The sequence below is a fragment of the Anoplopoma fimbria genome, chromosome 10 (assembly GCF_027596085.1).
Source record: "Anoplopoma fimbria isolate UVic2021 breed Golden Eagle Sablefish chromosome 10, Afim_UVic_2022, whole genome shotgun sequence".
Lineage (NCBI taxonomy): Eukaryota > Metazoa > Chordata > Actinopteri > Perciformes > Anoplopomatidae > Anoplopoma > Anoplopoma fimbria.
Genome location: NC_072458.1, coordinates 1837907 through 1865000, shown reverse-complemented (window position 1 = coordinate 1865000; position 27094 = coordinate 1837907). Strand labels below are relative to the sequence as shown.

General features: G+C 41.6%; 3 protein-coding genes across 3 annotated transcripts; all 3 read right to left on the bottom strand.

Annotated features, from left to right (window-relative positions):
* Positions 1 to 800: 800 nt before the first annotated feature.
* On the bottom strand, positions 801 to 2717 carry LOC129097287 (homeobox protein Hox-A2a-like). Its single transcript, XM_054606092.1, is given in 3 exon segments — positions 801 to 1653; positions 1656 to 1787; positions 2354 to 2717. Coding segments are annotated over 3 exon segments (1077 nt in total). The 3' UTR covers positions 801 to 1072.
* Positions 2718 to 6209: 3492 nt separating this feature from the next.
* On the bottom strand, positions 6210 to 24871 carry hoxa3a (homeobox A3a). Its single transcript, XM_054606091.1, has 4 exons — positions 24813 to 24871; positions 14739 to 14799; positions 10339 to 10915; positions 6210 to 7916 (listed from the first exon to the last, which is right to left on the bottom strand). The coding sequence occupies exons 3-4, from the start codon at positions 10796 to 10798 to the stop codon at positions 7132 to 7134; spliced, it is 1245 nt and encodes a 414-aa protein (XP_054462066.1). The 5' UTR covers positions 10799 to 10915; positions 14739 to 14799; positions 24813 to 24871; the 3' UTR covers positions 6210 to 7131.
* Positions 21234 to 23704, bottom strand: hoxa4a (homeobox A4a). Its single transcript, XM_054606093.1, has 2 exons — positions 22913 to 23704; positions 21234 to 22363 (listed from the first exon to the last, which is right to left on the bottom strand). Exons 1-2 carry the CDS (start codon positions 23331 to 23333, stop codon positions 22035 to 22037), a joined length of 750 nt encoding a protein of 249 aa, XP_054462068.1. The 5' UTR covers positions 23334 to 23704; the 3' UTR covers positions 21234 to 22034.
* Positions 24872 to 27094: the final 2223 nt, after the last annotated feature.

Sequence of the window (27094 nt, the reverse complement as noted above, 5' to 3'; positions counted from 1 at the left end):
AGCTCCTGAAGGCAAACATGGCTCGGCTATTCGCCTGCAACATGCACACAATGTTAAGAGCCCTGTCATGTTAAGATCCGTGCTGGCGTGTTTGCTTTTACTCTCCAAAGTATGAAGTTGTAAGGTGAAAATAAAAATAATCAGCATTAGGGTTTCTGTAGGCAGCTTGGAATATAGTGCCAACATGTGTGTGTGTGTGTGTGTGTGTGTGTGTGTGTGTGTGTGTGTGTGTGTGTGTGTGTGTGTGTGTGTGTGTGTGTGTGTGTGTGTGTGTGTTAGTTTGAGAAACAACTGTAAAGTAATTTCAGCAAAACAAATGCTACTTTTTGCATAAATATTAGTTGATAAACTGCTAATTAGCAGATATTTAATTGTAATTTTTTACTATATTAAAAAAAAAGTTTTAACACCAAACTTTTTAATTCGAAAATGATCTGCCTTACCATTCCTTTTGTGAAAAGTTAACTATTTAAAACAATTACATTACGTTGAAATTAAATTCTACATTTAGAGTATATTTAAATAATGTGTGTGCTTTCACAACTCAACGCGAGCTATGCAGCCTATTTTTATTCATTACCAACCTGTTGTTGAATTTGCATAACGTCTCTCTCTTTTCATGCCCTACTTCTTTTATTTTGCATAATTTCTCCATAAATAGTTTAAGCTAAAATATTCAGTCTGTAAATAGAATAAGAAACGACTCAAAACACCAGAAAAACAGGATTTTAGCAAGTTAATTGTATTCTAACAAAAATATCCAAGACATTGGAAGCTATACAAAAATAAAATTACCAGGTTCCATAGGCCTAATATTTTGTAATTATTCACAAACATTCATAATTTCCATTCCAAGAGATCAATTTGTTATGTAAATTACAAGCCACGTTTGAGTAGAGCTATTTCAGTGATTTCATTTCATCCTTACCTTGTATTAATCGTCAAGTCAAATATCAATAGAATAAATGTGCCGAATATACAAATAACAGCAGAGTTCAAACCATCGCAACCTGATATTTATTGTCCCGAGGGGGGGAAAAAACAAAAAGAAAGCTTTTGTGATTGATTTCAGTTAATAGTTCAGATGCTGCAGGTCGATTGTAGTTAAGGACTCCGAGAAAAAGTAGAAGCTCTCCGCAGAAATGTCCCCGGGACTGTCCAGAGACTCCGATAGACTCGGCGAGGCTGCATCGGAGAGCTGCAGGCAGGAATCCGAGGAGAAAGGTTGAAAGTCGTGTATAGAAACATCCAGGGCCGGGGGACTGTCGCTATTGTCCGGGCCAGATGCCGAGCCCGGGCCCATTGTTGACATGCAGCCCGGAACAGTGGGTGACGGGTTGGGGAAATGTTTCAGATTTTTGTCATTGCTGTTCATCGGCGCAGCAGCAAAGCCCATGGCCTCTCCATTGTGGAGCTGCTGTGTTGAGTTGTTCTGAAAGGAGCAGGTATCTCTCTCCAGCAGGGCCCCGCTCCTCTCGTACAGGGGCCCCTCGTCGTCCTCGTCGCTGTGGATGCCGTCCTCGGCTCCCGGCCCTTTCCCATCCCCGTTGTGGTTCTCTTTGCTCTGGGTCTGCCGCTTGTGCTTCATGCGTCGGTTTTGGAACCACACCTTTACCTGCCTCTCGGTCAGGTCCAGCAAGGCCGCTATCTCCACCTCCTCGGCCGGCACAGATACTTGTTGAAGTGGAACTCCTTCTCCAGCTCCAGCAGCTGTGTGTTGGTGTAAGCTGTCCTCAGCCGACGGGAGCCTCCTCCTCCCCCAGCACTCTCCACAACCTCAGGCGAGCCTGGGAAATAAGAACAGAACATCTAACATCATGGCTATCACAAAACCACCAGGCATGGCTCACAACAAGCTGCAGCAAAATGGCCGCTGGAGCTACTGACCCAAGCTTCTGGCTTGTACTCCATTTATCCAAAAATCATTACAGCGAGGAGATACTCTTCAGATTGTTTTACACACACAATAAGGTGTAGTATGAGCGTGGAGCAAACACGGTGCAGTAGAAGCAGTGAGGTCCATGCTGGTGTGGGATACTAATGAATGCTCCAGCTGCCCTCCTCGGCATCGGCACTCCATCACTCTTCATTACTGTCACACTTCAGAACTCTGCTACGGCTAGGGGGAATAAATCATCTCACCAAACTTTATCCAAACTGTTTATTTTTTCTTGCTTCTTTCACAATCACAGCAAAGCAATAAACACAAATCTATCACAATAATAAAAAAAAAAAAATGTAGCCTATTAGTTTTTCTTTAAAGGACAGGCCTGCTACTGAGCTCACATTTAGCAACAGATAGTAAACACTTTTTGCAGTATTTTTTATTTTTTTATTTTTTTTAATCACCCACCTTTTGGAGAAAAGCACTCGGGTCCATTGGATATAGTGGTGGCGGTGGAGGTCGGCAGGTGGTTCCTCTTGGAGGCTTTCTTCTCCCGCATCCAGGGGTACTCCGGGGGTAAGGAGGCAGTGGGCAGAGGGCTGCATCCGTCGGGGCTGTGTCTGGGCCGGCCGTGCCGAGGATGGCTGCCCGGATTCAAGCTAGGAATGGTCTGCTCAAAGGGAGGAGGAATCAGTGTCGGGCGTGAAAGCGTCGAGCTCTTGATTGATGAACTTTGAAATGAATCAGCGACAGGGGGGAAAGATGTCAGGCACTCAGCGAGCGACGGCTGACTATTGATAAAACCGCTCTCTCGCTCGAATTCGTAATTCATCTCCGCTCCCTGAGAGCCGGGGGAAGTTTGCACGCGTGTTTTTATAAATGTTGCGGCTCAGTGAGGACGAGAAAGAAAAAGTCATTAAAAAATATCCTGGTGGGGTTTTTATTCTATATCACTGATTACGGCCGTGTGGGGACCGAGCTACTATTAAACTATTGAATTCATGGAGACAAGGTTGAAATTGGACCGAATTGCCTGTCACATGATTACCTCTGCCCAATGACAATTTGGGGTTTAATGAAAAGGAGCCACTGTCTGCCTGATTGATCCAAAAACTCTGGTGAAGAACGCCTCGGTCAGCTGGGGGACGACTGTTATTTATTTACATCTGTGTCCGCTCAGTTTATCCTCCTCTCTTCCTTCAGTCCAGTCCACTAAGCTACAAAATGTGTGTTTTAAGAATGGCTGACGCTCACTATTACAGGGAAGGAGACCAGCACAGGGTGCGCGGATTCGTGCACTCCTCTTTCTCGTATTGTTTGAGGATGTCAGTCGAGAACGCCCCCACCACACACACACACACACACACACACACACACACACACACACACACACACACACACACACACACACACACACACACACACACAGACGCTCACAGACACACACACATTTCACGCCAGTGGCTATTCATATAGGAAGAGTCAGGCTTCAGAGGTGAAAAAAAAAAAAACATAAGCCCAAAACTGACTTTGATACTGAACTCGATGGAAACAACCCCCAATAATCAGTCAGTTCAGCGAGTGTGGACTCCAGACTAGATGTGATTCTTCAAAGATGCATAATAATGAATTATGCAGTGTACTCATCGACATGTGTAGCAATAAAAAGCCCATCCATTAAGTTAATACTGACGGATATGACACGTTCAGACCATTTCATCCCATAACAGCTGTTTAACATTTACAGCTCAGGTCCAGAAACTTGTAAAAAAAATAAAAAAAAAAATAAAAAAAAAAAAGGACCCACACGCATGTAGTCCATGCATGCGCAGTCATAATCATCGTTTTATTATAGGCTATTTATGTGGCCTCTAAATATATATTGAAGCACATCGTTTATTACACAAAAGGTCGATTTTATAACGAGGTCATGCCCAAAACAAAAGAGCACTATGCTAAACAAACAGGACTTCTCTATTTTAGGATTGGTAATAGTGACATTTTTCGATAACCAAAAGCTTCAATAATTGTGAGCTTATTTTAAATATCATCCTGATATTAAGAATGGTTTAATGTCCATGTTATAAGTGGAAAACGACAAACCTAGAACAGGGTTTACTGGGAGGGCAGAGGCTACAATGCCAAGAAAAACCTCCTACTGTATTCCTGTATCAATTCTACATGAAATTGTAATAAAGCAAACACTATCACGTTTAGAATCGACCATTTGCAATGAATCCATTTGCAGCGTTATTATGTAAATGGGATTGTTATTGAATGGCGCTAACCTGCAGTGTTCTGTTTCATATCCCTTCCAGAATAATCTGCGAAAGCCACATTTGGGATGTTTTTCGTCAAGCAGTACAAGTTGTATTTTCATTTTTTAAATATATGACTTGGTGAGTAGGAGAGGAAGAAGAGAAGTAGTAGGCCTCTCTCAGTTTGTTGCTTATATACCAAACAAAGAGTCCTGGAAGCCTGTGCGCGATCAATCTTACTCGCCAAAAGGTCTGACAGCTCGGTGCCCTCACAACACATTTAAGGCTTCTAACTCTCCCCCGGATCAAATGCAGCCAGGAAGCGGCGAGAAACACTGGCCACTCAGATTAGAACCAGTTTCTGCTCGCAGTTGTGGCCGGGCTGTCGCTGGAGGGATCTTTTTATAAGATAAATAAGAATCCATCTACACAAGATGCAACCATTTCCTTTTTTTGTGGAGGCGGTAATGCGCCAAAGGTGAGTAGGGCGAAGCAGCTTCTGCACCTGGCTTTTATCTTTGTATTTGGTCAACGCATTTACACAAAGACACGTATTTTTGTCGTTTTGGTAGACGTGCAGGTTTGTGAGAGGACCAGACCGTGTTGTGTAGGACAGAGCTGCTGGGGGAAGAGATGGATGGCTTTTTTTTTGGAATTACGCACAGGCTTTGTGTGAAAGGAAAGGAGTGGGTGGCGGCATTTAGTGGACCCCAGTCTGTCCTACACACTTGTCTTTACAGCAGGATTGATTTAAGACCACTTTCCCACGGATGGAAATGCAATGAAAGAAATACAAATCTTATCCCAGTTAAAACGTTATTTATGGCTACCTGTGTATGTGCATATGGGTCAAATCAGTGTCTTGCTGTGCAGCGTGTGCATGTGTCTGTTGGATGCAGGAATACTCAGCATCAGTGTTTTTTGTTTTTTTTACTGTGACACACCATGGTTCAATTGTTCTAGGTTTCCCTGCTAACCATATGTCAGGGTTACCGATGTCCATGGCCTCTTATATCAATCAGATATTGCAGAAAATGATTTCTGTCAGTGAGACCAAATAATACTGCAGTTACAAAAAGACAAACGCACAAAGAGAACACATGGTACGAAAAGGTTTAGGTAGTTTGACGAGAGAAGTATAAAAGTAATTTAGCATGGTAAAAAAAAAAATATAGAACATTTCCTTAAATAATGACAGATTTACAAAACAGGCATTTTAGTTTCGTGTATGTGTGTATCGTGTTTTTTCAGCAGTGCTATGAATTACTGCAAACAATGAAAATAAATTAGAATAAAAAGAAAGCGGGGCCTTCATCTGAACAAAATAGACCGAACGGAATTCAAACCCATTTATCACTTTTCCACTGATTATTTGCTTTGCTGTAACCGTCCACGACACCGAAGCTTTTCGTGTTGATCTTCACTCATATTACACATGTTTAATATAATGACACAAATAAGCTCCGTTACGATCCTGCGTCACCCTGCATCCTGTCTGACCGCATTTGACTGACTGAACATATCAGGGAATTCTTTTTCAAACGATTTCTCATTTAGCTTGTTGTCTTCTTGCAGAATCTCCAGAAGGGCCCGTGTGACATTTTTATTATTATGGATGTGCCCACGCAGATGAGAGGAGGTGAGAAGGCCACCCGAGACTTTTCTTCACGTCGAATCGAGAGGAGGGGAGATAAAAAAACAAAACAAGTAGCTTTAATTCAATATTTGGCTTCATCTGCAACCATTTCCCTTTTTGTTATTGAATATTACACTGTTTTCATGTCATTTTGGATGCATAAATAGTATACAAATATATAGATAGTACCAATTATTATCAATGGTTTGTTAAACTATTACCACTGTATTATATCTTGTGTTGCCAATTGTCTACATTTTTTTCTCTTTTTTGTTATCCCCTCTAGAATTATATACTGTCATGAGATATATAACAGCAATGACTAAATGTAATAATTGGAAAACTAGAAAAATATTTTGACATTTTTATTTAGGAAACTGTCTTGTATTTAATTTTGTGATCATGTGAAATGCTTCTGATGTGTCTAAATTAAAATTACAAGGTTTGCTTGAATTATATTTCAATTGTTTTATTTATTTCTCCAAACTGGAGCAGCGAGGAATGTATGATATCGAAAAAGAAAATGGATGATGTCTTCTTCTGTTTTACGTCAAGAAAAGAAACAGCTATGTGTGTCATTCTTTCCACCCTTATTGCATGACCGATTGATTTTACATTCGCTGAGAAAGTAGAACACCTCTTTGAAGAAGAAGAAACGGAAGCACAGCTAATAGCAACATGGTGTGCTGCTGCTGGAGCTTCTGTTGACTGCATGTCTGGGCTGTTAAAGGGCTGAGACGCTCATTTCCACCAACATTGTACCCACACAAATATCGCAGAGGTGTCAAATAATACTAAAGGACTATTTTTACCTTAACACCAAATAAAATAAATAACATTAAAAAGTCCAATAGAACAACACAAGCAAGGGAGGTGGCGTGTGAGTTCATGTCCCTTGTTTTTGAAAATGTATTTCCCTCATAATCCCAGCTCGTGGCTCTTGAAGGATTCTTTCACAAGTGCAACAAAATGCAAAACACAATTCTTCAACTGCGGATAAATAAAAGACGAGACAAGTTCACATTCAAATTAATAAAATATGTTCATAATACCCTGTTTGAGTTTCGATTTTAAAACAAGTAAAAAAAAAAAAAGAAGCTTGACTAGGCCTATGCTTATACTGCCCTCTCTCCCTCCCACTCCTGACGTCCTGCAGCCCAGATAAAGGTCTTTGTGAAACAATGACAATAGCAAATAGAGAAAAATTCAAGCAAGTCGTGATTATTTATCCTACGCTATACTTCACACATCAAACTATAGAGAACATAAACAAAAGCTGAGAGAAGGTGGACGCAGAAACAAAGCAGTGATGTGTCTGGAGGTGGAGGAGACAATGGGCGGAGTGATCCGGGCTACAGATGCGTCAGTTTAGGAGCTTCCTGGATTCTTCCCTGAGAGTAGTGCGACGTTAGGTCTGTGTACGTCGGTGTCGGATCACACACTCCGTGATGCTGGCTGTTGCCCATTGTGATTGCTCCATTGTAGTCCATATTGGAGGACGGCGGGTGCTGGAGGTGGGTAAGACCGAAAACGGAGGTCCCAGAATTGGGCATTGAGTCGATGTAACCTCCGCCGACATACACGGGGCTGCCCTGCATGTGAGTCCCGTAGTTGCCATTTCCTTGGAGAGGATGCACGTCATACTCGGGCGTGGCCGAGTCGGTCCCGGGATACCTCTTCTGGGAGGGAGGGCAGTTGTTGAGGGAGCTGTTCAGAGGAGGGGGGTATGACGTGGCCATGGCGTATGCGTTTTGATGAGGTTTATTGTAAGACGTCGGTGACTGGGATTCATAAGGTACACTGTTTACTAGAGAATGCATAGAGTTGAGGTATCCTCCACCACCACCGGAGACCGGGCCCACGGGACTCCGAGGGGACTGCCCGCCAGGGGAAGGCATCATCCCGACACCTTTCTGATCCTTCTTGTATTTCATTCTGCGGTTCTGGAACCAGATTTTGATCTGTCTCTCAGTGAGGTTGAGCAGGTTGGCCATCTCCACCCTCCGGGGTCTGCAGAGGTACCGGTTGAAGTGGAACTCCTTCTCCAGCTCCACTAGCTGGGCGCTGGTGTAAGCTGTCCGGGCCCTCTTGGAAGCTGCTGACCCCGGAGGACTCTTGTCTCCGGGGCAACTCTCCACTGTCAGGGAGGAGGAGAGGAGAGTGTCAATCAGTAATCCATTACAGTGGGAGAGGGGGGTGAGGAGGGTTCAGAGACAGGAGAGTGAGAGTAAAACCGTCTGACAACACGCACACAGCTGATAACAGAACTTTCAACCATCCAGAGGGGCTGGTTTACTAGATAGATATGCTCCCCGACTTAAATAAGTGTTATCATCGACTTATTCTTCCTCCTCCTTATTGCTTAGTGCAAAGCACAAGGGTTACCATGAGGGCTCCATAAGACAATTAACAATCAGTGTATGGGCACTGCGTCTGTGTACACGCTACACTAACTACAAAGAGAAGCATGTAACCCAAGACCAGTGGGTCAATATTTGATATGAAATCAGGTAACCTCAGAGTTCTAAACCATGTTGACCCTCCTCCTCCCCCGCGTAATGCAAACACAAGCATTATGTATTCCTCAGGGTGCATAAACCTCTGCCCTTACTGATAAGCGTCCCCTTCTAAAGCTGCAGCTTGGCAGCAGAATATCAAGGTGTTGGTCTACTCCAGCTGTGGCATTCGGCCAACACTTAATAAATTTCACTCCCTGTCGTCTAAACATGGAGCAAAAGGAATGCAGTATGACATAACCGTGCCTATTAAATCAAAGAGATGAAAGAGAAGCTAACACAGGTAATACTCATGTGTGTAGGTTATCATTATCAATTGTGATAACGATTATTACTGTGTGATATTTAAGTAAATATTTAAATGGAAGGCAACTTGATTTATAAACGACTGATTTGGGAAATTGTGTGTTAAGAGCAGGATTAATGTAATCTGGTGTGTGTGCGTAAAAGGCTTTCATAAATGTTAGCCCCTCAACGTGTTGTTAAAGAATAATGAAAACCCCGTACCAAACATGCTACTTTGCATTTTAAACTCTTACTGCAGAAGAATACATACAACTTAATTAGAAAATGATCCATATATTACAAAAAGGAAAGGCCATGGGAAGGTAGGATTCTGTGAACTATTAGATTAGGGGTGTTTCTTTTCATATAACCAAACATAAATCCTCCAACATATTAGCTGAATCTGGCCAGTGTACGTGCGTAGAAAACGCTAGCACTTTTATCAGTTGATGAAAACTCAGCATTTAGCTCATACTGTAGATGACTACCCGGAACCGAATTTGAAAATTACCAATGTAATATGCACTATAGAAAGGTCCTAAGAAGATGAGCGTCTCTGAATGTTTAGCTATACCTTATGCAAGTATACATCTCAAACAAGACTCCCCACTGTGACCCACCAAGCTTACATCCAATTAAAACAGCTGGACCTGAGGTCTACGTGCGTAAATCGTGCGTAAATTGGTTTCCAGTTAACACGTCAACATGTTGTTAAAACTAATGAAAAACATTCCCCCAAAAAATATATATATGTATAATTTGAATAAACGAAAGGCACCATCTTGCTCTACATTTTCAAAATGTTTTATAAGAAACTTACCCATTTAATTGATAACAAAGAATGCCATAGTAATATAAGCATCTCTTAATTTTTGAGTTAAAGACCCCAAACTCCCCAACCTGACCAACTAAGATTCCTGTCATCAAAACAGCAGGATCTGGCTTGAGTAGGTCCAAAAAAAAAAAGACAAAATGTTAAGCACATGAATCAAAATAAGTCACAGAACTTATTTTTTTTATTCTGATGAATACCATCTGTACCTTAATAGAAATAGTGCCCGCTGCATTTACAAAATAAGGTCATGGGAAGATGAGCATCTCTGAATTTTTAGTTTGGCACTTTGTAAATAAACACCCCAAACACAACCCCCCATTCTGACCCACCAAGTTCCCCTCTAATCAAAACAGCAGGACAAACTGAAACAACTGTTGTGCGTGTTTGTTTGTTGTCCCTCCAGGAACATCATGTGATCAGTGGATGGTGTTTACAGTAGGGACAGGTCAGCTGCAGGGCACGGGGACAACACATGGTAGACTCACATCTTTCTTCTATGGCCTATAACCTTACAGTGTATTTTTAGTATATCCTGTTTTAGGGTATCATTTTGGATAATGTCCAAGAAGTTTAAAACATTTACTATGATTGTGTAAAAGCGGTGTTGATTAAACACTGTGATCATTTTTGGCTAGAGTTCTTTGAATAACTTTATAATCACCCAGAGGAAACAACATACATGTAATCCCATAAAATACCACAAACAACTGACTTGAAAATGATGGGGTAAAATAAACACCTCTCTGACACTGACACAGAAATATTTGACCACTCACACTGACATCGTCCTCCTCTCCCCTTACCTGCCACCACCCACCCCTCTAGGTATTGTGTCCTCCCTCAACAAAACTCATGTCACTTTCTGGTCAGAGGCTATCAAGTTATGTATGTGTGGGCAGCAGCTGTGATTAGGCTGGAAGTACCTGAACTGGAGCTACTGGTGGGTTTCTGCTTCGTGTTCTGGCGGGATTCCTTCATCCAGGGGAAGATGTGTTTGCGGGTAGTCGAGGTCGGGGAGCCGTTCTTGGCACTGGGCTGGTTGGACCCGTTGCTTGTGTTTTGGCTGATAGCACCGGGGGACTGTGAGGGAGGAGGTGGGCCTGACACGGGCACCTGTGGTTGATTGCTTTCGGGATGAACCTTGGACTGCGCCGCCTGAATGGCTGTGGTCCTGTCGCAGCTCTCCGCCATCTCCCCCGGCTTCTGCAGAGCCACGGAGCCGTCAGGAGACTGCAGGGAGCAGGCAGGTCGATGGTACTCACTTTCCACATGAGAGGCCCGGGGATATTGGACCTGATTGGCATCATAACTGAAGCCATTTGCGCTTTGATATGGGTAGCCACTGTAAATTGCGGAGCTGTCGTAGTAGGTTGCCTTTTGCATCTCGCCGTTTCCCAATATTTATTTCAGAAACTGACAGGGTCTTGACACCCTTGTAGAATAACATTGGCACCCCGTGGTCACGTGACGCCTCTCCGCCAATGGCCTCCTCGGGTGAACCTAGGGTTACAAGACGCACTGTGAGGAGAAGAAATGGTGGCGATCCATCTTACTTTTCAATACAGACCTGACACTGGAGACTATGGAAGCAAGATAGGGCCAACAGTTCTGGAGACTATTACCGTTTACCTTATGGCTTACACAGGGCACAAAGGCACGCACTAACCTTGTATTACCATCTGTGCCAGACCATATCAAAACAAACCTTTTCAAAAGCATTTCAGATTGCCAAATCAATTTTAGAACTTAACAAGAAATTGCATGCCATTTTAAATTTCTGAGCTTAGTAACAATAAAACTGGATATAGAGTTACAGAACATCTTTTAGAGAAAATGCTGTTGGTAAAAAGTGTGCTGTAGGGAAATCTGATTAGCGGGTTACCACACAGGAAAATAAAATATCTGATATATTGTTATTGTGCCAAGAGGGCTGTCAACATTGTATATGATTTTTGTTGATGCAAGTGAATGCATTCCATATTGCCCACACACGTTTAACACATTTATGTCTTTCACTGTGATTTAACAAAAAAAATAATCTTCCTTCAGAAAACAGGACAGATCTCAATGCGCTGAGCTTCAGCCCACCTGACGCAAAGCAGAAACAACCGCATTCTTTTTCTTTTCTTTTTTTTTTTCTTTGCATGCTGCAAGATAGATTGGAAATCTACGAGGAAACCTGAAAAACCGGGCGAGCATCCGTGCATCTCCATGGCCACGGTGTGAACTTTTCCTTGCAGGCCCATAATAATGGCTGCTGTCGGTGCTGTCTGCACGGCGGCCCGTCGCGGTGATGTATGGGATAGATGGTCAGTGGGCCGGGACGGACGGCTCAGAGCAGCCAAGCCCGGTACAGAAACCCGGCATGGCCCAGCTAGAGCCGGCTGCTAAACCAGCATAATGCACGCAGGTAACCATGGGGATCAGCCTCTAAAAGAGTATTGGGGAAACTATAAACCATAATAGACACAGATCCACGGGTCATCATGGGGAAAGCTTTTATAATGTCCCATTCCCAACGAAATAGTGAAATATTTAATTTGGACTTCAGGTGTTTTAACCATTGCCATTCTAAATAGGGAAGGGCAATGCATACAAATAATAATGATAATAATGATAATAATTATTATTATTATTATTATTAATAATACAAGTAATAATGGTTGCATCAATAATAATGAGCTGCATTATTTTTAATAAAATGTAATAATTTTCAATTGTCCCACAAATATAAAATAAAACCAGCCCTATTTGGGAGTGAAATTAAGCGGTTCCTTTGTCTGCACTCTAGTTGTAACTATTGCACTCGATCCAATCAAGAAAGCAGATTATTGAGACACGAAATAAAATAAATAATAACTCGATAAATCAAAAGTATTTATTTTTTTTGCAACTCTAACTTAAAATGTCCACTGCTGAAGCTAATAGTTGGTATTATGTGTCTGAGAGTCTAAGTGTGCTCCCAACATTAACGACGGTCATTCTGTAGGCTGCTTCAGAAACTTCCTGATTTCACAATCCCTAGGTGTAGCCCGGAGAATATTTCCGGAGTAAAATAACCAGAATGCATTTCATAAAATTAACACAAAGAAGTAACAGGAAAATGTCGACAAACTCTAGGTTTGTGCAGCCGTGCAAAGCAAATTAGAATAAAAATAAAACTCTGAGCTTGTCCTTAACGCAGATAACCCGCAGAGGAAGAAGGTGTCTTCGCTGTATCTGCACACACGATGACCTCGGGAAGATATCAGAAAGCTTTGTGGTCTATATCTCCAGGCGATCCATTGCGATAGTCATAAAAGACAGAAAGAGAGACAAATGACAGACTTTCTGTGCAGCCCTCTGCTCCGCGTTAGAGGAATCTGGCTGACTGACTGTGTGTGTGAACTCTTCCTGAACCGAGATCTAAGTCATACGGTGATAAATCACCAAGCGACACACAAACTCCGCCATTTACAACCGAGGGAGCCTATTCCTGGCCTGCTTACCTTATCCTCTGACGACGAATGCAGAGCACCAAGCGATATGTTCTCATTCAGCGACGAAATCGATCAAAGCAGTAATCCAGAGAAAAGTTAAAAGGCAGGGCTGTCTGGGTGAAGCAGCAGCAGCAGAGTGCGTCCTGCCATGCACCAGGCATTAGCAGCCACAACAAAAAAGGGAAGAGCCGAGAGAACCCCCTTTCCTTTTCCCCCTTTTCTTTTTTTTTTTCTCCCCTACTCGAAGTGGATGGGTAAACTGAGATTACGAAAGCAGGCGTGAGCGGTCGGGTCAGCAAGATAAGAGTTATCTGGTCTCAAGATTGAATTTATCGTCATGCTTTAGAGCAATGGCCAGGGCTTCATAGCAATATTAAACTCAGCCCAGGCTATGCTAGACGATGTGATCCTTCACCAGTACCAAGCAGACACCAGTGAACTACCCCGAACCAGAGCGTCACCATAGACAAAAAAAAAATTATGCAAATAAGTAGCTCCTAGGAAAGCCAGTTCAAATGAAGTGGCTGCTCTCCTCCTCCCCCAACCAAATGAGGCAGTGTGTCTAGAAACAAATAAATATATCGTTACAAATATAATGATAGTCCATCCCTTAAGTGTTTTTAATATTTCTTTGTTATTATTTACTCCATGTCCAGCAGTGGGATTATCAGCCCAGTGAAGGAGATGTTGGAGAGAGGGGGAATACAAAGGAATAATCAGCCGCTGACCATGCTGCATTTCAATTTCCACGGGACATAAAGGGCTTCTATCCGCGGCTTGATCATTAACCCGCATTTTTTGCATATAGTCTTCAATCTTTATAGGCACAAGGAACGCGGAATTCGTTTTCACTCCAGCGCCAGGAATTCCACTGCCTGCATTGCTTCTTGTATGAAGAATACAACACAGTATTATTTTAAGATTAGAAAGCACAACAACTTCAGATCAAAGCCGTGCTTAGAGGTATATCAAGGGGAAAACCCCACCAGGAGCAAGGGTGTGAAAAAATGGGAATAAGGTTCACCACCAAAAGGCAGAGAGGAGGACATGCAGCGAGGAAGAGGGGAGAAGAGACGGCAGCAGGGAATCCCTCTCTTCTGCAGCCAAAGAAAGAATGGAAGAACATAGATTTATGTCCTCACAGCTATAAACACGTCTAGAGCTGCAGCTTCTTTGCTGTTTTCAGGCTCTGAGACAGAATTCAATGACAATGAAAATAAGGTAGAAACACGGACGGCGTGGGAGACTGAGTGGGACAGAAATTCACGCGTGAGGATTTTTTTTTTTAGCCAACTCGGCGTTTTCTTTTTAAGAGTAGTCACATAGTATAATTATTTACTTCTTTGTATTTTTTTTGCTAAAATGCTGATTCGTGTCTCTCTTTAGTTTGGCCCTGAGCTGAGGGTGAAATGTCATGAGGTGGTGGTCATAGAGTGCCGTGCACATTATGGCGTAAAACAATGTGGGAGGAAAGAAAAAAAACCCTGAAATGTTGATGAAAGAGAAATCCATTATTAAAACTTAAGTGCAGTAAACTATAGCAGCTACAAGCAGATGGCTTTCACTGAAAGTAGTTTTTGAAAGGAGTAAGGCACCGCTCCAAGAGCTGCGATTCCCCTCGTCACTTTTATAGTGACAAATTACACCACAAAGACAAGTGGAAGAGAAGGAATTATTGCTCTCGGGCTGGTCATATTGCTGCTACAAGGAGATGTACAAGCCATAGCCTGCTTCTCTATCCCTGCGAATGCTTTGGTGGGCGTGTGTGGTACTTATTAGAAATTGAATAAGGATATCTCCATCAAGCATTCATAAGACAAATCAATAAAGATATATGGACTTACCGAAGGCAGTTCAAGGTGTCTGGGAGACCGTGCGATGGCCTGGATCTACTTGGCTGGATCTCTGCAAAGAGGAATAAACATTTTCAATTTCTCAGAAGATATTATAACCTTTAAAGGGTTTTCTGGAAAATATATTAGTGCGGTTTTGATCTAGGGATAGTTGTTCCCTATATAGTTGGAGCAATTTGATATACAAGTAGTAGCCTATTGTATTATACGTAATTGTTTAGGCCTTATTTTTTAAAAAGGCACAGAATGAAACATCTCGAAAACCATGATCTAGTAAAATTCGAAAAAAGCTTATTTTTTACAAGATTATTATTTGTGTTAGATTTAGCAGCAGGCTGCAGGTCTTTGTGTTAAGGTTTATGATTACAGCTTAGGAGGACCATTCAAATGTTCATTATATTTTAGCATTTTTCAACAAAATAATCAAGCAAAATATATACAAATATATCTGTAGGAAACTCACGTACATTCAAAACAATAGACAACATGCATGCATAAAAGCCAGAATGCAAAGACAAAAATAACACAACAACCAAATATTGCTGCCTATCAGCGTATTATCACTAATAACATAAAATGCAAATAACGTGTTTGTAGTTTCCCTGTTGGCCTGTGAGGATTTTCTCCACAAATGGATCGAATAGTCATTAGCTCTCCTTCCCCAAGTCCCCATAAATCACAGGAGCGACCTCAGCCCTCCGTCTCACATTATATGCTCGTTTCCGAGGCGGACCGACACAACCTCACCGCTTTCCCCTGCTTTTTATGTAAATCACCTTGATGTATCCTTTACGCACAAAACCCCACGTAAAGACACGAGATGTTTGGTTTTATGGGACTGCACCCTGGAGCTCTGCTTGGGTTCTTTTTTTCTTGGAAGCCGATATTTAAATGGCCGCTTTATTTACAAACTGTTATACAGGCCCTTGTATCCAAATGGCTGCTTTTGCTATTAAATATACGAATAAAACAGGAATAATTCAGTCGATTTTACTCAATTTTACACGAAAACTAATAGTGTCTTGAATATAATCCTTAACCTATAGGAAGCATACGATGGAACAATGTCTATATCTCAATGGACCACACACATCCTTAAATCATCACCTATATATATATATATGTTTAGAGTCAAATTGGAAGGTCTGTTTGTGTTTCGTTTGATTAGCCAGGAGGATCTGAGACATTAACAGATGGATGAATAGCGGTGGCTTCTTGGTACCTGTCTATATGTTCTAACCCTGCAGAAACCCTGGACCCCTCTTTCACTGACCTCTGCAATAACTCACGACAGTAATGAACAATCGGCGGAAATACCTCAAAATAAAATCCATCCTCCCACAGCTCGGTCATTGACTCTGTCGGCGTGGAAAAACATATCCGTCCGTGGCAGCAAATACATCCACAACCCCGGGATCCTCTCTCTTCCACTGTCTCTCTCTTTTTCTTTTTCTCCACTCGAGAAATCAAACTACACAGCCCGGACTCCCCTCACGGAAAGTAGGGGTAACCCGCATATAATCAGCATCATGTGTCCAGACTGGGACTCCGGGTTTCTTCCCCGTGCCAAAACACCGCGCAGTGTTATGCGTCCCACTCACGTGATGCAACGTCAACTTAAATCCCTTTTATTTGAGCCCGTGAATCATTAATGGAGGCAGTCATTGCCCCTCAGGAGAAACGGATCAGTTCGGAGGGAGAGAAAAGAGGGCTGTGTGACACTGCGATGGATCTGGCAGAGGAGCAAGTCTCTCGCAGAGAAGCAGCTTTTCCACGTGTCGCCCATTCAGAGGGAAAGACTGTTCTGTCAGGTTTTAAAGTGTCATATATGTGGTGCCTGAATACTGCCTGTGTTATGCATTACATTACATTACATTACATTACAGTCATTTAGCAGACGCTTTTATCCAAAGCGACTTACAGGAAGTGTATTCAACATAGGTATTCAAGAGAACTACTAGTCACCAGAAGTCATAAGTGCATCTCCTTTCTTAAACAAGCATCTTAAAGCATAAACCAGAGCAAAAGTATAGTGCAGAGTTTAAAGCTCTGAGAAAGGCTTAAACAACTGGATGTTTTACACTGCAGCGTGACAATTCGCACCATGCTAGATGAAGAGGGCTTTCCCTACAAAACACCATTTAAGAGTGGCACAATGATCACTCCGGTGTGCTCGTTTCTCTTTGCACAGTCAGGGCTGTGAGGAGCTTTTTGCTCAATATCGCCCCCCGTCCGCAGTCGCACGGTTTGGTTGTAGTAGCACTCAATCAGCATGTGGTTCTCCATCACCAAAAGCCTGCACGCCGTTGGTCAAACGGTAAAATGTCACAAATGTACCTGTCCTACACAGAGTGGGTGTCAGTCAGCAGTGTAGGGAAGTGTAGGTGAGGTATAACCAAAGAGAGGTTGCTCGACCCCGGTGATCAGTACATGGATCCCCATTTGACCTTAGTGCACTAACCCGTTTCCTTTGACCAGCTGAGTGGTGTTAGACATTACAGATTTGAGCAAAGGATGAGTTTAGGAGCTTTGTAAGGGTGGTTGGGGTCCGACTAAGACTTCCTGCTGTTTGCCAAATTCACCATAATACAAACCAAGTTCTATATAGCGTGACATGGTAGATATATACACTATAAGTGAATTACCGAAATTCCTATCCTTCTCTCCTCTTGGCACCGTTTGGCGCTTGTTTTCCGTCAACACCGAGCAGCGGGCGTGGAAAAATCCCACCACAACGATTAATCATTCTGGGCGGACACAGACAGCATCCCACTCCCACACCAGCCTTTGTCTCCTCAAACTACAACTTGAGCGGTAAACTTTTAAAGACAAGAACGGAAGCAGACCAGCTCTTATTAATTTACCTTCAGCACTTCAAAAACTTAAGAAAAGAGGAGGATTAACAATGACCAGGGCAAAAAAAAGAGGATGTTTTACGCACAGGTTTTTGATGCACGAGTTGTTGTTTTTTTGTTAAACAGTTTGTGTCTAAAATGTGTTATTGTGTTCTCATTCTCTTTTCTTGCAGATACAGATGTGGAGCTGTCACATTGGATTATATGGCGGGACATGACTATGCTCTGGAATCTAATCCCACTTTGGTTTTCGCCATAGCACCTGAACTATTCCCTGACCCGGGCAGAGGTACAGAGAGTCGAGTGGCAAGTTATGTTGGGTTCAAAAACAAGGAGAAGATGGAAACCAATTGAAGGCCTTCGGCTGGTAGCCTATTTATTTTATTTTTATCTTTTTTTTTTTGTTGCACTTTTTCCAGACTTGCCCTTTGCTCAAAAGTAGCAGATGATTGATTATGTCTTAAAGCTCAACTGTTTTCGCATAAAACAAATTTCAGAGTTATTTACACAAATCAGGGCTCCTTATCGCTGTCAGCAGAGAGGAGGCAGACCTCTGGATGTTGGCCAGACGGCGGTGCATATCTCCCCACAATGTTGACACTCAGAGCTCTTAACAGCCAGGCTTGGGTTACCTACACACTCAGGAGAAGATAACTCTTTCTGTGAGGTTTACATCGGCCAACATCAAGGCTAATGCGAAATTCAACGCCTTAAGCAGACGTGGAGATATCCCTCACTCACAGATGCAGAAGAACTAGGACAGCGTAATTGTTTGCATAAAGGTGGTTGTAATAAAGCAATTTTCATGTTGAACTTATTGTCTCTTCATGACTGAAAATGTTCCTCGATCATATATTACAACACAAGTCAAGTAATTGAAATCTATTGGAAGGCGTTTGGTCAATTTCTGTCAGTTAGATTTTGGAGGCATTTGCAAAATACGTATCATTATTATAACCATTATTATTATTATTATTATTATTATTATTATTATTATTATTATTATTATTATTATTATTATTATTATTATTTGTATTATTATTCACATTGCCACATACCCTAGGGACTTTGTTAATGTTTAACCTGTGTCTAAATTGCCTTTTGTGTTCACTCTCATTGAAAGGCTCTTTCAGAAAACAGAAGCCTTTTGAAATGTTACTGTTGTTTAAATACACTTACTCACATCGTTACATTTAAAGGGGAATTAATTGATCTTGATAACAATTATAACAATTCATAACAAACTGAAACGTTGCCAATTCAAAATCCATACAAACAACCATCAAGCTTTGTCCCATTTTTAGTGTATGAGGTAAACTTTTTGAAAGCATAAATGCAGACTGATGCTTCATTTCGCTGCGATTCATGTCAACTTTAAGTGGTTGTATTACTTTCTCCCAATAAAGTTTTAGCTGCACCTCCACAGCCACATGTGCAGCACCAGTACCGATTCATTTTAAACAAATTCATTTAAAACAAATTTGCAATATGGTTTGATAAAACATTTGTTGGAAAATGTATTATTACATTTCATCAGAAGTTAAGAAGTTGGGGGGAAATAATACTTGCTGTCTTGTATAATATTTCCAAGAGGTTCAAGCATGTCTAAACGTTTAAGCACAAACACATACACATATTAAGTCAATTGAAATGATTTTTAGTCAAATTGAGAAATAAAAATTGAAAAAGTTGAAAAACGAATTGTAATATTAGCAAGCTCAGAAACTTACTACAGTAATTTATAGCTGGAAATAAGAAGATATTATAATATAAATGAATATAAATTCGCCATAAGATAATAAAGTGCTCCATTTCCAAGATATTCATACTACCCTTTTTAACACCTCCACTAATGCTACCACGAAAAACAGCTAAATCTACTCACAAGTCATGACGATCTGTGTCCAGCGGACAGTTTCCTCTGACTGTCAGATGAGAAGAGATCAGACTTGCACCCTGCAGAGGTTCACTTCAAATGAAAATAAGGCAGATTTGCAGATCTATTTCTGACCCCGGGGCATTCATTATTCAACAAGTCACGTGAAAGAGCGAATTAAAATTTCAGTACATTGGAAGTGACCTCTATTCGCGAATCAAATGACTTGAAATCTTGTAATTTAACTAGTTGGACTTCTTGTCTGCGCAAAACCGGTGCCAATCATCCTCAACGCCATCTTCTGCACAGCTTCCATGTCTGCAGAAAGTGCTGCACAGAGGGCTGGGTATTATATGCAAAAAGGTTTTTTTTTACATTTCTGCAGGGTTATTTTTCTTTTGCAGACAAAAATGTTGATTGAAATATGCAATAAAAAGTGTATCATTAAGTATAAACAGTGTTTGTGTAAATTTTGACTGTGATTCTGTCACACTGTTGCTATTTTCTGTGGGAATTTTGGTGAAAGTCAGTGTTTTTTAATTTAATATTAAACGCATTGTGGACACATCCATTGCCAGTATTGTCATATATATTGAGCACAAACCATAAGTGCACAAACATATTGAACATTTTGCACAATGCCAGCATGTTTCAGTTCCTATCTGCCCTCTCTGAACGACCTGACAGGAGTGTTTCTGTGATATATTGCAGAAGAGCTGTCTCTAAGAATAATTTTGGGGAAATTCATGGCTCAGATTCACACCTAAACCACCGTTTTTGTTTCCGCGCTGTCTCTGGGTAAATCTTAAATGAGAAGAAAAAGCTCGTAGAGGTCTCAGCACTGATGTATGGTCTGAACATTGTGTGTGTCGAAAGGTCAGGGGTCAGAAGAAGTGCTCTGAGCTGGTGATTGGTCAGAGCCGGCCGTGTCCCCGGGTTGAACTCTCTATTGTTTGGATGTAGCAGGTAGTGACCAACACTCACTCTGGTGTACTGAGGTTGGCTGAGATCCTTATAATGGCAAAAGAGAACAATATGTGAGGTCGGATGCATTTAACAATCTGGGGTTGGTTTGATTCCCGCATCAGTAGCAAAGCCAGCAACTCTTAAGCAGCTGATATCTGCCTCCTACACTCCAACCACGTCTCATATTTATCCACGAAAATCCGCATGTAATTCCCAAACATTTTGGATTAGAATTCCAGGCAGTTCAGGTTTTAAAGACATACTGGAGTCAGAGTTCTGTAAGACATGCTTCATTCACAATAGGTTACTCATATTAAACATCTGAAATCATGGATCTGTTACGCTTTCTGTAATATTACCGAAAAGAAACTGCACAGTTTTGCGCACTGATTAAAGACTGAATCATCTCTGCAAACAACATAAAATATACCAAATATATTTTGATTCTATTTATACGAAGTTAATAAAGTATTATGAAAGTGTGGCGTAGGAAATGATCCAATGCTTCTGACATCTCCAAACACTGGTTGAAATGCTTTATGAATAAGAATTCTTTTTTTTTAATTCCACGCCTATGTACTGTGATGAAAACAAACGGCATGACAGTTATATGTTAGAGTTTGAAAATGCAATCCCCCAAATAATGAATCTATTTTTAAAAGAAGAGGTAAATACATGCATTTGGCGTGTTATTACGCGCGGCTTCAAAAATACATATTTCGCAAAAAATCAAATAAGTATTTGCAATGACATAATGTCTAAGACAAAGTCAACCTTTATAAGTGAAGTACATATTTATTTCACAGGGACAGACTGAGCCTACACTAGCCTACATCACAAAGGTCATTACTGAGACAACACATACAAATATTCACAGTTTAGAGCACAGCACAACATGGAACGGACTATAGCACAAATAAACCTAGACCTTACAATACCAACATACATATTTCTACGTGACGAAATGCTTCTCTTATTGTGCCTTCATTATGATTTGCCTATGTACATTAAATGTGAAAGTCACCATGGACTACATTCAACAGTAAACCAACCGACTCAAACACACAAACTACACTGTTACTCTGACTGATGCCATACCTCTAAACAGCCGTCTGGTTTTCTAACAGGCATCTATCTAGAGTCTGCTAAATATCTTTCAAGTATATTAGAGCTTTCCATGAGAAATAATACAAAAAAAAAACAGAAAAACAATATTCAAAGAGAACATAGAAAAATGAGTTCAAACTTACTTTTAACCCACTCAATTTTTAGCTGTAATGATATATTTTGATCCAAGTCCTACATTTGAAAGTGCGTAATCCTTCTTTCATAATAATAAACAAATATATAAACACTTCAGTTGCCATCGTGGCAATTAAAGGTGAATTTCAAGCTTATATGAAGAGGACGAGGACGACCGGAGAGGAGGAAGGGTACAAAGGACGTGACAGGGGCCCAATGGCAGAGGCAAGGTGAAAGAGATAACACCATGTGTAAAATACTGAGAAACGGTCCATCAAATTCCACTTGTGATATTTGCCATCTCAGTCTGGATTGGGTTTGTGTTGTTGGATGGGGTTCATTCAGGCACTATAGACCTGCAGTGCACGGCGTGGGGACAAGCTGCTGGCCTGTTTTGATCTGCTGCTGCTGGGCCCCCGAGGATGAGGACGAGGCCGAGCTGGAGGAACGGATCTTGGTGTTGGGAAGCTTGTGCTCTTTCTTCCACTTCATCCTCCGGTTCTGAAACCAGATCTTGACCTGGCGCTCTGACAGACACATGGTGTGTGCGATCTCCACCCGCCTGCGACGGGTCAGGTACCGGTTGAAATGGAACTCTTTCTCCAGCTCCAGAGCCTGCTGGCGGGTGTAGGCAGTGCGGGACCTCTTGGGCACTCCTCCAGTGTAATTGGGATTGACTGGAGGGGGGAAAAGCCATACACAGGCATGCAAGCAGGTGTTACATGCAGGCTGATAAAGCGTTTTATTCCAAACCAGTAAAGTCCCTCCAATTGGACACATTAAATGGTTGAAAAATTCTATAACATTTCTGGGTTTTGGTTAAAAAAAATCAAAAAAAAAGAATCACAGCCGCTCTGTTTGTTTTTCTCTCTCTGCCTTGTTTCAGTTTACGGACATGACCTTAATGTGGAGATGCCGAGTGTACAAGCACTCGCATCCAGGGACATATCAAGCTTAGAAATGATTAACAAACAGCGGGGTTGGATATTACAGTCTGGCTCGGCTCCAGTGGTGTAGGTAGTTTGGGTTAAAAAGCAACAAAAGCACATGGCCCCGACAGACGAACACAGGCAATAAAATTTACGAGGGTCCTTAATTACCGACCCTGCTGCTCGATAGTCGTAAATTGCTGCTGTAAGGGCTGCTAGTGCTGCCTCAATGGGCTGGCGTGTGTTCCAGTGGTTGTTTCTCAGTGGTTCTGCTATTTAACCGTGACGATAACTCACCGTTGTTAACGTGGACCTTTTTCATCCATGGATAGACCACCGGCTCCTTGCCCTTCCCTGCACCGGGGTACACCTCCCCGGCGAGGCTGCAGTCTTTGCTGGCAGTATTACCCCCTGCGCCACCATCTGGGGCCACAGTGATCCGAGGACCGTGGCTCTGTGGAACCGGTGGCGGCTGTGCGTGGTGTCCTTCCCCGAAATCATCGAGTCCAGTGGCGGGGACGTTGCCGTAGTCGTAGCCCGTGTCTGTGTAGTTTGACCTCGGGTAGGTCTGCTCGTCGTGGTGGGGGAAGCCCGTGTCTTTTGGCCGCTCGTAGTAATCACCAGGGTTGGGGATGTATCCGCTCTGCTGGTATTCGTCGCATGGAGGAAAGGAAGGCTCGATATAGTTGGAGTTTATCAAGTAGGAACTCATGGTCATTAATTTGTGAAGTGCAACAATACTAATTTTTATCGCGCTGTCGTTTTTCTGATCTCCACAAAACCCTCCTACTCCCTGTCAAATGTACAAAGTTGCCTGGTCACGTGTGGAGCACCACCAATCACTGCGCATCCTGTGGGCATCATGTAAACAGGAACCAATGGAAAGCATGGCATTGGTACCACCAACACTGCTCGGACTGGCTTACGTTGATGTTTTTCTTATTAAATCACAGTATATAAAGCAAAACCAATCAACTAACTTGTTTACTGCATGGGTCCAAACTTATGTGGGTGAGGCTTTGCTGCATGTGATGAAAATCCACCTCCTTTGAAAAGTGGATGTGAAATCCAAAATCCTGAGAAAATAAAGGTTAACACAAACAAAGGACCATTTCCAATAGCTGGTGTCGTGAATATCGGTTGTTGGAGTTTAAAACGTGTTGCAGCATAATAAAGAGACGAGCAGGGAAACAAAAACACGCCAATGCAACAGTACAAACTGTGATGTTGTATATGAGCTTACTCACGTCATGTAGGATAAAAATAAAACGGTGCACAAGCTTCGTGCAAACACTGAGCCGCTGCTCTGCGGACAAACAAGCCTAAAGCATATGAAGCATATGAAGCATATGAAGCATATGACTTGTGCATCAGTTCATCCTGCAGAAACCCGCTCATGTCACACTTAAAAACAAGAGAAAACACTCTCATGCTGCACACCTGCGTGCATGCACAAGGCTCCTTTTTTTTTTTTATCCATTCCACGTTTACATATGTGAAAACGGTTGTTTCATACAATTTGCCAGGACAATGCAATAATTTCAAGCTATTTCTGCTTTGTGTTTTTACCACATGAAAGTTATCTGGCTGTGATCGCACGGCCATCACGTAGCATCAGTTCTTCTGTGTTACGCACACACACCGGACCAACATTTAACAGGAGACGTGTATATATATATATATATATATATATATATATATATATATATATATATATATATATATATACCTTTCTTTATAGCCACATACCAAACAAAGCGTGGCCTTTTGAACCAACATAGACCAATTACATTACATGCCAGACTTGCTCCCTACAGCACAGATAATCTCTTATCCAATACAATTTTCCAGAATCTGATTGAATTTGGAAATATATTAAAACATTTCCCACGAACAATTTTCCCAACAAATATACAATATCTTAATATGACTGTCCTGTGCGTCCTGCAGCAAACCTTGACTGTAAACAACTGAGGCTTCAGTAATAACATGTACTAACTAAAACGTTTGGAAGAGAGAGCGTACTAAAAGTGTAAAGGGGCAAATATCCCAGGGTAAAATATAACAGCAAGAATAATAATAGCAGTAAATGTAATGATTTTAGGGAAACTTCCATATATTTAAATAGATTGAAAATTACCAATCATTTCTTTTAACTGCATTTTTCTCAGGTAAAAATGATATAAAAGTATCTGACCGTGCTCCTCGCCATCAGCCATCAAGTCCACGTCCTGTTTCCTCTCCATGTCCGAGGTGCCACACTGTATATGTGTCTCCTGAAGATGCAGCAGCTCTTCACAAAGCGGATCCACACTGTCCACGTCAAAAAGGCCTCTGCATGGAGAAACAAGAGGCCAAACTTAGGAAATATTGAAAGCTTTCTTTTCTCTCCTTTTTTTTCTTTTTCCCCTGGTCCCCCCCTATTCTATTCGCTCCTCTAAACAGAGATAACTTCTGCCTGACCCCAAAGTGACACCGTTTCCATTTTGTTTCTGATTAATCTTTCCCATTGACACTCTTTGTTAAACAACAAGGCGTGCCCTTTTTCCAAAGAGGCGACATTTTCATATCTGTTAGACGCAGTGACCTGGGGTTCACCCCGGACTTGGACTTCAGTTTAGCAGGGTCTGTTCAGCCCTGGGGAGTTGGGGGAGCACTCAGCGTGGGTCAACGCCCAGGAAGGCTCCCAAAGGATTTTTAAAAATGTGCAAAAGACGTCCAACTATCTCGAAAATCACACGTAAAACTATGTGTTACTATATGTGGAGTAGGGGATCTTGCATTTATATAAATCTGCTGCATAAGGGCTGATATAATATTAAATATGTTTTTTCACAGTGCTGATCTCCATCACTAAACCCCCCCCCACAGACACCATAGCGGGCCTCAATTTTTCGTCTTCAACATTTTTGTAGCACACTGTTGCTGTAAGGCATAGTTGCTACTATCTAACAGGCTTTCTCGCACCTAACTCATTGTAAATGGCAGCTAATGTGCTTCTCGCCATATATCCACCGTATCCATATGGCCAAGAGACCACCTGAGAGGCAATATGTCAACATAATGTCATCGGTAAGACGACTTCACCTCATATCTAAATGTACATTCTGCTGCCATTCTAATATATGTAGGTGCTGTATAAATATGGGCAGATCAGCTTGGCTATTATCCACTTGCTCTGACTTTACAGGTCATTCTACTTGTTGCTATATGGACTACTTCTTTCTTTGTTTCACCCGTGAATGACTTTATTGAAAGATATCATGATTCAAGAGTCCGGTTCAGTGCTACAAAAGAAGCCTTTTAGATAACGGTGCTGGTAATGCCTCCGTTATCTAGTACTAGCCTGCAAGGTGCTGCTGTATATGTGAATGCAATAAAGCATCTGGAAATCTCTGGAACAATGCAGCATGCACTAAATACAACGGACCAGTAATCTTCAAATTGACCATTGGAGTAAAAGGAAGCAATTGAAAGCTTTTTTGTTAAAATAGCTTACTTTATCTAAGTAATTTTCCACTAAATTAAAAAGCCTATCTTGCTCTTTATGTGAATAAAAACTGTTACAGCTTTGTGTTCAAAAGATTTTTGTTTAGGACTAAATTCTAACAGCCAGATCACGGTGTTCCCTTTCGGAGCATATACTGTGAGGTGAAGGTCTATTTAGCCAATATACATCAGGTTGACAGTTTACTGTAAATTTAGATTATCAGAGAAGTGCTTTAAAGATAGTGACAGATTGCAGATGGCTCTCTCAAGGTCTCTTGTCTATACGGAGCCCTGACGGCGGGATACAAAAGCCTCTCTGCATTCAAGACGTGCCAAGGATGAGGGCCAGAAAACACCTTCCATGCCTTCATGGAAATATTTTGGTATAGGTAAACACTGGAAATCAAATATTTTTTCTTTTTTACAGGGCGTCATGTGTGATTGTCCTTCCCACCACTTCACATCATGGCTGCAGTCCGAGCTTTCACAATAGCTATGGCCTCGGCTACAGCTTTAATACAGCCTACAGCTGCAAACTTTGATTAGACAGAAACACAGTGACTTCCAAGCCTTCCATGGTAGTTAGAGAAACCAACAATAGCAGCTCCATCCTTTAGAAAATGCATGGACATCTTCTTTATTCCTCTTAGTTAAGAGCTGTTATAATTAAATGTATTAAGACAGAATATCTCAGAGAAGGGCGACACTGCTAATGTTTCTAAAACGCAGGTTAAAGACATATTATACATGTTTCATAAATTGGAATGTGCCATTTAAGATGGGTTTCATATCAGACTGACAATGTTTTAATTATACATTATGAAACGGTGCTTTTCTATTGAAAATTATAGAATAAACCTGAATGAAGTTATAACATTGAGCGCATCGGGTCAGTTCCATTGTTCAGTGGAAAGCTTTTTCTTTTTCTTTTGAATTCAATAAACAAAGTTGTGAATGAGCAAATGACCCGCCTTCTCTTAATTTCATTGA